Consider the following 12,983-nt stretch of genomic DNA (forward strand, 5'->3'; position numbering starts at 1 on the left):
TAAGACCAAGGCAATCAGATGTAAACAACCACAACAAAGAAGAATCTAAGTTGTTTTTAAAATAATTTTGAATTTATAAAACTAAAAAAATATAATTATAATAGTAATGCGTGCAAAATTAAAGGTACCTACATAGTAACTGTTGCTATTTCATTTCCTCGCCATCGAAGTGAAAAGCAGTGTAAAATTCGAGCATTAAACCCATTTTCCCGTCGCCGTGTCCATCCACCCTCGCCGTATCAACTCGGGTGATATGAACGTCATGGGTAAAAAAGCTCGTTTTATGCTCTGTTGTAAAATGTACTTACTGATTTTTATTTATAAATTATTAATACATTAACACCCTGCTAAAACTAGTTTGTGTTGTTTCAAACCTTGTGAACTCGAACACAATCACTATTATCATGATGAGATGTCACTGACCGAGGTTAGATTACGTAGGTATATGAAAAATGTTATTACCATTTAAATGAAAATTAATGACTTCGGCGGATATTAAAAAAAAAAATATCCACAATAAATTAATTTGATTCGTGTCAATGATGTTGATACATATAGTTTTTATAGAGCTAGCTATTGTTCACACAGCATTGGTATAATTTAAGTGAATAAAGATGGTAGCGACTCCCCGAACGTACACTCCCTTCCTCGAGAAAATTGTAAGTTGTCTAGTTAAAACTTTTCAAAAACGCTTCTTGAATGAATGTTGAACTGTCATTTTGACTTTGACATCTGTGTCACTGTCAATTTAGCACATGGTTCTCTCATCACCACATCGCATAAATCATTATATTTTTCTTGTATTTCTTTATTAAAATCACCATGACTGATGTACCAGACCTCAGTAGCGACGAAGATCAGTTCGAGGAAGAAGAATGGCAGGAGATGGAAACAAATGGCGCTACGGTAACGTGTTTATTTTGCACTCACATTTCCACGTCTATTGAAGACGCCGTGAAACACTGCGAGAGTGCACACTACTTTAATTTGAAAACTTTAAAAGCCAAATTTAATATGGACTGCTACTCGTACATCAAGTTAATCAACTACATTAAGACTCACAAGCCGTCAGCAGATGCTGTGATGAATGTCAGCGAATCTTTATGGGAAGATGAAAAGTACCTTAAGCCGGTAGAAAATGACGAATGGCTGATGTTTGATTTCGAATCTCTCGTCGAGCAACCCGGTTCACCCAAATCTTACCACGCTAATGTAGAAAATGGTGTGGTTACTTTATCACAGAGTCACTTCATTGAACTCCAAAGGACGATACAAGTTTTGACTGAACAACTCAATGAAAGTAAATCCCACTTGCAAATGGCTAAAGAAGACATTAGTAAAATGCAGGCATCTATGAAATCCATTGTGGATGTTGGTACTACTAGCAGTTCTGTGTCGGAGCCCGCTATGATAGTTGACTGTGTATCAAAAGTGCCACTAGAAGAAGATGAGGGATACTTCAACACTTACGCACACTTTGGCATTCACTATGACATGCTCTCGGACAAAGTACGGACAGAAAGTTATAGAGACGCTATATTAAATAACAAAGAAACGTTAAAAGGTAAAGTTGTTCTGGACTTGGGATGCGGAACTGGAATCCTTTCAATGTTCTCGGCAACAGCAGGTGCAAAGAAAGTTTATGCGTTAGACCAATCTGAAATTGTTTACCATGCCATGGACATAATAAGGGAAAATAACCTACATGAAACAATTAAAATTGTAAAAGGTAGACTAGAAAATACTAAGCTAGATGAAAAAGTTGATATTATTGTATCAGAATGGATGGGGTATTTCCTGCTATTTGAAGGTATGCTTGACAGTGTCATTTATGCAAGAGACAATTGCCTCAAACCAGGGGGTTTATTACTACCAAACAGATGTAATATCAGCCTTGTAGCCAATGGTGATGTAGACACTCATAAAAAGTTGATAGAATTCTGGTCAGATGTCTACGGATACAAAATGAATTGCATGAAGTCTGAAGTAGTGAGAGAAGCAAGCATCGACATTGTTGGGTCTAATCATACCATATCCGAACCTTACATTGTAAAAGAGATTGATATAAACACATGTAGCACTGATGTGATGGATTTTGAATCCTCATTTAAACTACCTGTTACAAGAGATGGTATGTTAACATCTCTTGTTGGTTATTTTGATACATTTTTTGACCTCCCAAATAAAGTTTCTTTCTCAACGGGCCCTCATGCAACATCCACACATTGGAAACAGACAGTGTTTCATTTTAGAGACTGTAAAGAAGTGAAGCAAGGGGACATTATTGAAGGAACAATCATTTGTAATCGGCAGAAAGCTGATGTTAGAGCTCTGTCTGTTCAAATTCATATATTTGGTAAAACTCATAAGTACATTCTAAGTTAGTTGACAGTGATGTGCCGAGTCGCTGTTTTGGTGGATCGAGTTGACTCGAGTCATTTTATGTGGTATTCAAATCCTGATTCGATTCCGCGACTTGAGTCAGTTAATATGGTATTCGAATCCTGACTTAATTCCGCGATTTGAGTCCAGTGAATACCTACTCGAGTCTATGTTTGGTATCTATTCGAATGTTTACTCGAGTCAAGAAATTCGAGTCTAGAGACTGAGTCTGTTACCAATTTTATAACAAAAAGGAAAAATTGGAAAGGAGTATCTTGAAACAGCATAGTATAGGTTTAGTAGTAACACGTTGATAAATCCATTTTTTAATATATAAACATTAAATAAAAACAGGACATACCTAGCTAAGCTACTTACTAAAGAGATATCTAGGAACTAGAAATGAGGTCAAGTTCTAGGTATTTGTTTTACACCATAAAAAGAGATCTTTTCTTGATTAGCCATTTGAGATGAGAACTTGCAGGTTCAACCTTGTATTATTATGTATGACGCGTATGCGTCGTCAATTCATACATCATTGCTTAAGTAAACAGAAATTGAATTCAAGCTAGACAATCTGACTCAAATACTAGACTCGAGTCAGTTGTACTCACATAATAGAATCGAGTCAGTGAGTATGAAACCGATTCTCTCTAACTCGAGTCCCGAATCGAGTCTGGCGTACTCAAATCAAAATATTTTGGTACTTGAGTAGGCGAGTCCTAAGCAGGAATCGAGTCTGACTCAAGTCAAGCCGTACTCGGCACATCACTATAGTTGACTATTCTGCCAGCATAAATATATGTGTTACTATATTGCCTTTTCATTATTGAATGCTTGTATACATCAGTTTATGTATACTAAAAAAAATATTTTGTATAAGAGTAAAGTTAGTAAGCAAGTAAGTTTTTGTACTTTACTAGTATTTTTTTAAACCAAGTTCTGCTATTCCACAATTGCAAAGGTATGTTTGCGTAGAAATATGAATATGAGACATTAAAAAATTTCTTAGGAATCATCTTAAAATATTTTAATGTATTATGCTGCCTTCCTAAGCCAAAAGGCGCTATCTCAAAAAAATAACTCTTTTCTGTCATTTACACTATGTGATGCAGAATGTTTAAAGCTACACAAAAGTATTAATAACTCAAGTGTTTTTTTTTTGAGATAGTGCCTCATGGCTTAGGAGGGAAGTATGTACCTATGTAGTTAGATTTTTACGCTTAGCTTGTTATGTTACCTCAAAGAGTTTTGGTAATCAATTTTGTAATGACTCTAAGAATGGTTAAGTATTTGTAAATTCTTGTGTATGTCTTTACTCTAATATTATTATAATTTACTAGCTGACTAAAATATTTGTATTTTCATGTATGAAAACATTTTGTATGCTCTTGCAAAACCTATCGGAAAATGGTCCAGTTTTGAACTAGCATTCTTTCACATTTTTTCGAGAACTGTATACCTACCTTAAATAAGTGTTTGGGTACGATAAAAATCCATATTTCACCAATCAAACATGTATAAAAGAAATATAGCCATTTTCTACGAAAATCTTTATTTTTATTTTACATATAATTTACACATACAGGTGTTTAGTTCTATTTACATAAATGTAGAAAAAGAATTATTATTTAGGAAAATAATTACACATAAATTGAGATTTCACATAAAATGTACATAGAGGTGCTACCATAGACATAGCATTTTGTCTAGGACTTTGGGTGCTATATTAGATGCCGAGATTAGGTCTGTGGGATTATAATTATGTTAAAAATACACATAATAGTTACACAAGATTAGGCAAATGTATGAAATATTGTGGTGAAAAATCCAATTACATAAATAATCATTTTTACGCTGTAAAATTAAACGTCATTAGGTAATTTCTTATGAATATGGATTGATTACTTAGGTATTGAACAATTACCATTTTTAATGAATACCTATACCTATTTTTAATATTGGCATTTCGTGTAGGTAGTTATACTTTAACAAGTTCGTATGTGACACTCGGTGGAGTGGAACTCTGTCGCAGGGAGCTTCTGCTGTCCTTATCAAGTTTTTTTTTATAAGTGCGGCTTATGCTGACTGCGACAGGGTTCTACGTGTGTCACGCACAAGCTTGTGAAGGTATCCTAACCGAAGTAATGGGAATTATGAGTCGGCTCATAATATCACTATATAGAGCGACATAAACATGTAATTTTTATGGCAACTCTTTGTTGAGCTAAGTTTATACTACGAGTACGTTTAAGGATTTGCCTAGTGAAGTTTAGGCAGATCACGAAATTCCTAGTCATATCATGAAACGCCGCCATTTCATGATTTGGCCAGTTTAGGCAGATCATGAAATTTCTAGGAATATCATGAAACGCCGCCATATTGGTTCTGGCACTTCGCCGGCCGCTGCAGCGGTACGCTCGCTTCGCTCGCTCGGCTCGTGTGCTCTACCGTGGGAGCATTAGAGGAGTTCCATATTGAGCACCTTCACGACTTCGGTACATTTAAACTAGTTTGCAAATATCGTTCGGAAATCGAAACAAAAGATCGGGTTCTCTTTCTCTCTTATTTGAATTTTTAAGAAAACGAAGAAAACCAACGAGTCCCGTGCGATATTAACAACCTGGTTATACTGTACGTCTAATGACCGCTATAATAGGTCCTAGTAATTAAAGTGCTCATAAAAAAACGTAACAAATTGGTAAAGTTAAGCAAAATTCAAGTTTCAATTTCGCTAACGCAGGCTTTTGTTCATATTCAAAGTACAGGATGTTGTAGATGACAACAAAAACAATTTTAATTATCCTTTCTACCATCTTCGAATGATTTTGCTTTTATTTACCAAGCATCCTGCAGGACATCAATAGGTTTATACAAGTTTTGCCCAACACTTTTAAATAAATCTGTAATCTAAGAGCTTAAGTAGGTATTTTCTTGTTTAGTTATTTGTGTTTTATACATTTGTCTTCATTTATAAAATAGGCATAGACTTCGTGGCTACACATTCGCATAATATCGTTTATTGAATCTATTCTCTTCACTGCGTAGCGAAGTGTGATACCACCACTATAATATTTCTATAGTGCGTACTTTTCTCTCAAATAATATTTTCACGATTATTTAAAATATTTTGGTGTAAATAAATTTCTTTATTTTTGTACATAAATATTTCAAAAGTGCTGAGAATAAAACAGGTAGCTACACAAGAACTATTTATGATGTGACGAAGTGGCAAACTGCAATAGGAATGACATTGCAAGCTATTTTTACAGAAACAACATTCAGCTATGATGTCCATAAGGCTCATTATTCTAAACTACATTTTTATAAAGCTATATTCCCAATCAGAATTGTGTTAATGAACCACATTCTAAGTAATAATTTGATTAACCTTAATTAAACACTATAAGTACTCTACCATACACAATATACAGATAATAAATATATAAAAGATCTATTGTTAATATTTTTTTTCTACAATAAGCGTCACCAAGTTAGATATAAATCTAGATACTTACCACTTTTGCAATCGTTATTCTATCATTAGGGACCTATAATATATTGTGATTATGGTTTCTTGACTTGATATTCAATGAGAAATGGTCCCATGTACCTGGAAATCTAGGCCTCTGATAAAGATACATACTAACTTTACGTGGGCAGTCTTCATTGACTTAGGGCTTGTTTCGCAAATCTCTGTTAACTTGTTATTTTATGTACCTAACAGTCAAGGAAACTGAATCACGTGCCAGGGTGGAACCTTTTATGTACCTAACAGTCAAGGAAACTGAATCACGTGCCAGGGTGGAACCTTTTCATACTATGATTTCTTTGTCAGATGTATGGGATGTGACACGACGTAACACAATAATAATAATAATAAATTCATGGGACACTTTGACACCAACTGACCTAGTCCCAAACTAAGCAAAGCTTGTACTATGGATACGAGGCAACAGATAAACATACTTATATAGATAAATAAATACTTAAATACATATTAAACATCCAAGACCCGGGAATAAACATTCGTATTATTCATACAAATATCTGCCCCGGCCGGGAATCGAACCCAGGACCTCATGCTTCGTAGTCAGGTTCTCTAACCACTTGGCCATCCGGTCGTCTAAATGTGATAATGTGATGTGTGAATGTGATAGAGTCGTATTGCGTTTCGATATTTATAAACAACCCAAAACATATGCATATTGTGTCGAATGTACTTATGTTTCGATTTCCTCTTTGAAAACTGCCCGCATACCAGTTTAAAATTTAAAATACATTTCTCGTATGCGAAACCATTTTGGCAACCGTGAGTATCTCAAAACGTTGAAGGGATTTTAAAAGGACCTAATTGTTTCATAAAATTTCTTACCCAATGCCTTTAGAGAGTCTACAGGAAGGACGGTACATTTACTTTGGGTCGTCCTTAAATATACTTTTATTCAAGTTTGTCTACCTACCTGTCTCTTTTAAAATACTCGTTAACCTTGTGCCTTTCAGTCTAATTTCATTCAGGTTTTTGTTGAGCTTGAAATATAGCGGACTGGTCTAGGTAGGTACTTGAGGAATAAGAGTTTTCAGTTCTGACCAAAACTTTAGATTGTGCACTTTCCCGATTAATAATCCAGGTGTAACTTTGATTGAGTACCTAATCTATGAAAAATCCGACACCAGTACGGGAGGGTAGAGACTAGAGAGGATCGAGCCTGCACTAAACGGGGTCTGAAAGGAGCCTCATCCCGGGGCATCACTATGGCAAATGTCGGAACTAGGTGGTCGTTAGTGGGTATGCCTATAAGGGAGAGCCCCGCAAACCCTCTGTTCCCCTAAACGGGGGAATGCATAAGGTGCGTTTTCCAACCCTCTGTTTCCCTGAATGCATAAGGTGCGTTTTCCATATCATAAAAAAGGTATAACTGTGTTTATAACAGTTCGTCCATTCAATATTTAGGACGGTCATCATAAAGTCTCGTTCTACTCTGCAGGTGCCTGAGGCAATTTTTTTTTATACGACTGGATGGCAAACGTTTAAGTGGGTCTCCTGATGGTAAGAGATCACCACCGCCCATAAACATCTGCAACACCAGGGGTGTTGTGGACGCGTTGCCAACCTACACTTGCACTTGTCCCAGCGTCGAGGAAGCTATTAAAAGACTAAGAGCGTTAGAAAACTAAACGAACAAAAGACATAAATCACTTCTCAGCAATAGGGATTCAGGCTATTCTCCTATTCTCCAATTCGTATCTACTCGCTCTACTTGCTTTTCATTCGTCGGCAGCGTGACAATCAGCAGTGCCTCAAGAGCATATTTTTCACAACAAACCTACCCACCGTCCTCAACGCGTACGTGTCGCTTGAACGTTCGAGACGTCTTTAGCAAAAATACGAGTAGCTTGAAAGCTCTGAGGAAGTTAATATCAAAACCGAGACAGATATCTTTTTCAAGTTTCACGTTTTTTAAGCGAAAGCACTTTAAGTTTTTCTAAAAAATGTGTTGTTACTAAAACTTGACGTTTCAATGTTTAAATAACCCAAGCACATAAGCTCTTGATTCATATTTTTAAACATATCGTTTTTGTGTCCAATGCAATAACAACGGACAAAGTCCCCAACTTTCTTTTTCATTATCACTTTTCATGATGTCTTTTCATGATTTTCGTGATAAATGACACATCTTTTGTTCCTTTAATTAACCCTTTTTTAACACTGGATTTAATCAGTTAAAGTACATCGGTTTTAAAATGGGAACGTGAATTATTTAACTAAAATAAACTATCTACATGTACTATCTACCTATTATTTATCTATTGAGAAGGTTTATATTATTTAGAAAATGATTTCTTTTAAATAACATTTGGTCAGGAATATCAAATCTCCAATTTTATCGGAAATATTAAAATTAATAAGCGTATTTTTCATATATTATGGGATAAGTTAAACTAGTTAAGCTACATTTATTATGTTATTAAATACAAGACCATGATTTACATCTATTTAGTTACTTATTCTATATATAGGATGTTTCTTTTGCGAAGAGCACATCTGTACACACGATATAGAAACTTTAATAAGGAATGAGTTGCTCCGTTACCAGCATTTTCATAGATATACATTTTTAAGCTAGTTATAAACATCTTAATTTAATATTTGCACAAATTATAATATATGTGAAAAATACTGCGTAAATGCGAAAAATAACTAAGCTGTTAATGAATTGGCATGATGTTTGCAATATTGCCATGTTGTGATATTTATACATAAACTATCTTCATTCCAAATAATATCAGCACGATCAGTCTGAAAACATGCAGCCATAGGAAAATATAACAAATACAAAGTTTACGTAGGTATGTAACTTCGCCCCTATGGAAGAATTCTCATCGCTTGGGAAAATAATATATTAAAGGGATACCCTGGGCGAAATTTCAGCTTTCTATGATGAGTCAGTCGGTCAGACATGATTTTATATATTTGGATAAATATACACATCGTAAAAGACGGTTTCCACTTTAGTAAAAGCAAAAATCCTCATAATGCAATTTGAAAGAAGAAAAACTTGTTAAGTATGTGTGAGTAGAGGTGTTGTAGTTGAAACGAAGTTAAAATTGTTACGACAACCATTTCAATATTGACTTGAGACGTAAATTATAGTTTTTACGACTTTCAAAACTCATAGCTCTTCAAGTATAAAGTTATCCAAAAGGTTACAAAAAACCGCGTAACCTAGGATACTTTAAATATAAAGCTGTTTCTCTATAACTAATTACCATACATCTGTTGTATTATTTTTTATTAGTAAGCTTCTATTACGTACATAATGCTTCTACTACAGCGGAGACCATCTTTCAAAAAACTTTGAGGAATACACATAATGGAAACGTAATCATTCTGTAAATTTATTACGATGACAGACAAGGAAGTAACTAAAGATTTTGATGTCGCCAAGTATCCATTGATTTCATTTCTATGCTATGACTTGCTTGTTGAAAAATACGTAGCGTTCATATCATAAATAAGTTTTTTCCAAATTCACGCTTACAATGGACGTTTTTCGAACGCTCAAAATTTAACAAAAATACGCAAACTCGCTTTGTCTCTGAAAGGTATATCGAGAAACACTTAATACAAATCACAATGGGTACTTGACGACCGGGAAATTCTACCATTCGTCAGGCTAAATCTAAAGAAAATCTTAACCGCGAATAATTTATGAATTTATACTAATTTGGCTTTGGCGCCAGTGGCTGCCTGCCGTTTCGAATTTGGCTCACTATGGTGTCTTCCAAATTGAATCTTTATACATTCAGGCTTTTCACATTGTGCTCTCAATTCAAAATTTGTGCGTAACGAAACACGACTTTAAAATATACCTACTTCGATTTTCAAATAAACACCCGCTGACGTCAATGTTTTTTAAGTTGGCGCCATTGCTAATGTTTTTTAAATCGACAGTGTTTTAGTGTACACTATTATAATAACCGTAATAGGTCCAGAGTATCGGTGATCTTCCGCGTGGTATTGCGGAGTCCATCTTTCTCTATTACGAAGGTTATATTATCAGCAAAACTATACTCAGCGGCACAAAATTTGGCCAACCCTTCATGCAAAATTACCTATTACTGCATAGATTTGAGGGCCAGATTTTTCGCCGCTGAGTATATTATTGCGCTATTTGTAATGAGCGTTTAAGTAGAAGTACCTGGACGACCGAGCTTTACTCGGGCTAAAACTCGTTAATAAGCGTTTTCCCAGAAATAAGACCAAGCTAGATCGATTTGTCACCCCCGAAAACCCCACATACCAAATTTCATCGCAATCGTTGGAGCCGTTTCCGAGATTCTTTTTATATAAATATATATACCAGAATTGCTCGTTTAAAGGTATTATATAGATTAACCACAATCATTGTTTCATAAAATATATGGATATTGTCCGCAAGAAAGAAATATTGCTGCGCCATAGAATATCAACGGGTATTTAATTAAAATTCGAATGTAGCGACGTAAAACTATGTGCTCGCAGAAGCGTCATGGGCATACTTTAGGCATATATATTTTTTTTGTATTATTACTAATATAAGTGGCTGTATCTACTTGAAACCAGTGTCGATGTCGTGAGAAAAAAGTGATTTATGTTATAAGTGTAGACCTATGCCTAAGTGAAAACTCCAACGTGTTACCTTGCAGTACCACTGTCTCACAATAAATGGCTCATTGAATTTCTTGATCTGTGACAAAGTTGTACAGCGAGTAAGTTTTACTTCCCAGTTTTCTCACCACGACGCTTCTTTCTCACACAAAGTCAAACTGCAAGCGTTTACACACAGACAACGAAAACATTTTAATTTTTCTTCATGAGTGAAGAGAACATGTTGTAACAATTAGATTTAACGCTATTTACAAAGGTGGCCAAATATTATTCCTCCGCAGCCGCTGGAGGGTTGTTGATCTCTTCTTCTGCTTTGGCCCTGGCTTCTGCATCTGGGAACATCATAGGAATCCGAATTAGGTGTATTGGAAGACCCAAAATCATTTTTCGGACGATGATAGCTACCCTAAGTTCTACAAAAGAGCAAGCGGTCGTAGTTTTTTTTTAGATTATTCATGAGAGGTCGATTAACTTTTTTTTTTTTACTTTCGAAGGAACCAGTTTTATTCAAGTCAAAAGTCCAAGTCAAAATATCTTTATTCAATTTAGGCTATAACAAGCCCTTATGAATGTCAAAAAAAAATATCACCGGTTCGGAAAATCCTCTGTTGAGAAGAATCCGGCAAGAAACTCAACGAGGTATATTTTTTAAACAGATTTACAATATTATTAAATTATATGTACATCACAAGTATTTAACACAACTTTATTCCTAAAAATACCTGATGTCTTTACTCGATGAGGTACCTATACGTATATATATTTGTAACGCGATAAAAGAAAATAGACGTATGTACAGTCAAGGGCAAAGATATAACACGGCCAAAGTTTCAAAAATATGTATATACACGGCCTTAACGTTAAGTGCATATTATAAAGTCGTGTCATATTTTTGTAACTGGCCGTGTCGGTATCTTTGCCCTTGACTGTACATAGATCTTATTATTCCTGTACTAAACGGAGGCCATATTAATTGGGTAACGTTTCTGACGCTCGCGATCGCAATCAAATGACAGATTTGGCATACAAAAATTGTCATTTGATTGCGATTGCCAGCGTCAGAAACGTTAGGCAATACGGCCTCAGGTCTGGTAAATTGAACTTAAATAATAATTGAAGTTGAAAATTGTAGCCGCTTGTGATGACTTTGGCCAGGTAAACCCTTTAAGCCTCCCCTAGTTCGTAACAGCAGTTTAGCTTTACTGAATAACAGCTGTGTTACGTGTTGTTAGGTACCTTTGGCAGCCTGCTCCTTCCATATCTTCTTATTGTCACTAAGGCATGCGACCCAGGGCTTTCGAATCTTGAACTTAGTGCTAGTCTCGTTTACTGGAATCCAAACAGAAATCAAATTATTACTCTGCTGAAGTACCTACTATCACGATCTAACTTGGCATAAACAAAAAAGAAGCAAGAATCTTAAAGAGCACATTATTACTCAATATTGACCAGCATGCCGTTTGTTTTTATTTAAAAATTAAATCAAAGTTACTCTTCAAGTTTTCAATCTACAGCGTCTATTATTGATATTGATATAGCCTCAAACTTTACTGTAACCAGACGTAGATTTATGTGCTGTGAACCGATATCAAAATAAATCGTTAATTTAGAATTAACTACCATAGCGTATTAATTTTTTTTCGAGCATCAATGTATTGCGTACAATAATTTGATACGAGAGAGAAGCGTTCTGTGACAGCCACGTGACAGCTGTCACGTCAACAAGTGCGACGTTTTGAACAAAAACAAAGTAGTTTCACCTAGTGATACATTGCGTGCTAAAGTTTTTTATAGGGAAAATAATAAGTCTATTTTTTTACCACAGTTGCCAGAAGCATTTGCTAAAATATGTTTGGCAACAGTAGTTGCTCAAAGCACGTGAGTGGCTAAGACAGTTAATCCAACAGTCTATTATGGTTTTTGCTGAAACTACTGCGTTATAAAAAATTACCTATCTTTCCCGCAGACTCTTCATTGATAGGCTCCTGACTAGCGCCAGAGTTTTTGCTACTCGAATGCAGCGGTCCCAGGATGTACTCCAGCATATCAGCACAGACTCCCATACTGGGCTCAACGATGAACTCAATGAAGCCGATCTGCGACTCCGCTACCAGGGTGTTGTTTCTGTCGCAGAGAGGACTGAATGGGAGCCCTAACTCGCGCTCCTTGTCTCCTTGCAGGAAGAACTCGTCGAGCAGACTCATCGTCCATCGGTGGTGGAGATCCCATCTCTGGAAATTATAAAGAGTCTATTCGTCAAAATGGAAGTAAGAACTTTACGGAACTCATAAGAACTTCGTTCTAATCGATATGAAACTTAGCAGAGAAGTTTTAACCAACGGCACCCAACCGTGTTTCTTAAGGAGCAACTGACGGACATTTTAGTGACACATACTATCTCTTATCTACACCTAAAAAAGAGTAACGGGACCAACTGACAGTCAGACAA

At 35.6% G+C, this 12,983-nt stretch overlaps 2 protein-coding genes across 13 annotated transcripts in view; one reads left to right on the forward strand and one right to left on the reverse strand.

The window, feature by feature from the left end:
* Window positions 1-742: 742 nt before the first annotated feature.
* LOC141426874 (protein arginine N-methyltransferase 3-like) lies at window positions 743-3,818 on the forward strand. The gene has a single exon (XM_074086112.1). The coding sequence runs from the start codon at window positions 823-825 to the stop codon at window positions 2,383-2,385; it is 1,563 nt and encodes a 520-aa protein (XP_073942213.1). The 5' UTR covers window positions 743-822; the 3' UTR covers window positions 2,386-3,818.
* Window positions 3,819-8,316: 4,498 nt separating this feature from the next.
* The window catches only part of LOC141426873 (dual specificity calcium/calmodulin-dependent 3',5'-cyclic nucleotide phosphodiesterase 1A-like), a 348,580-nt gene continuing 343,913 nt past the window's right edge, over window positions 8,317-12,983 (reverse strand). For all 12 annotated transcript variants that reach the window (XM_074086107.1, XM_074086111.1, XM_074086109.1 and 9 more), the window contains 3 exons: window positions 12,486-12,765; window positions 11,771-11,863; window positions 8,317-10,866 (listed from right to left, as the gene is read on the reverse strand). In XM_074086107.1, coding sequence (XP_073942208.1) covers window positions 10,802-10,866; window positions 11,771-11,863; window positions 12,486-12,765 — 438 coding nt within the window. In that variant the 3' untranslated portion in view covers window positions 8,317-10,801. The remainder of the gene's footprint in view (window positions 10,867-11,770; window positions 11,864-12,485; window positions 12,766-12,983) is intronic.

Source organism: Choristoneura fumiferana, chromosome 3 (genome assembly GCF_025370935.1).
Source record: "Choristoneura fumiferana chromosome 3, NRCan_CFum_1, whole genome shotgun sequence".
Taxonomy (NCBI): Eukaryota; Metazoa; Arthropoda; class Insecta; order Lepidoptera; family Tortricidae; genus Choristoneura; species Choristoneura fumiferana.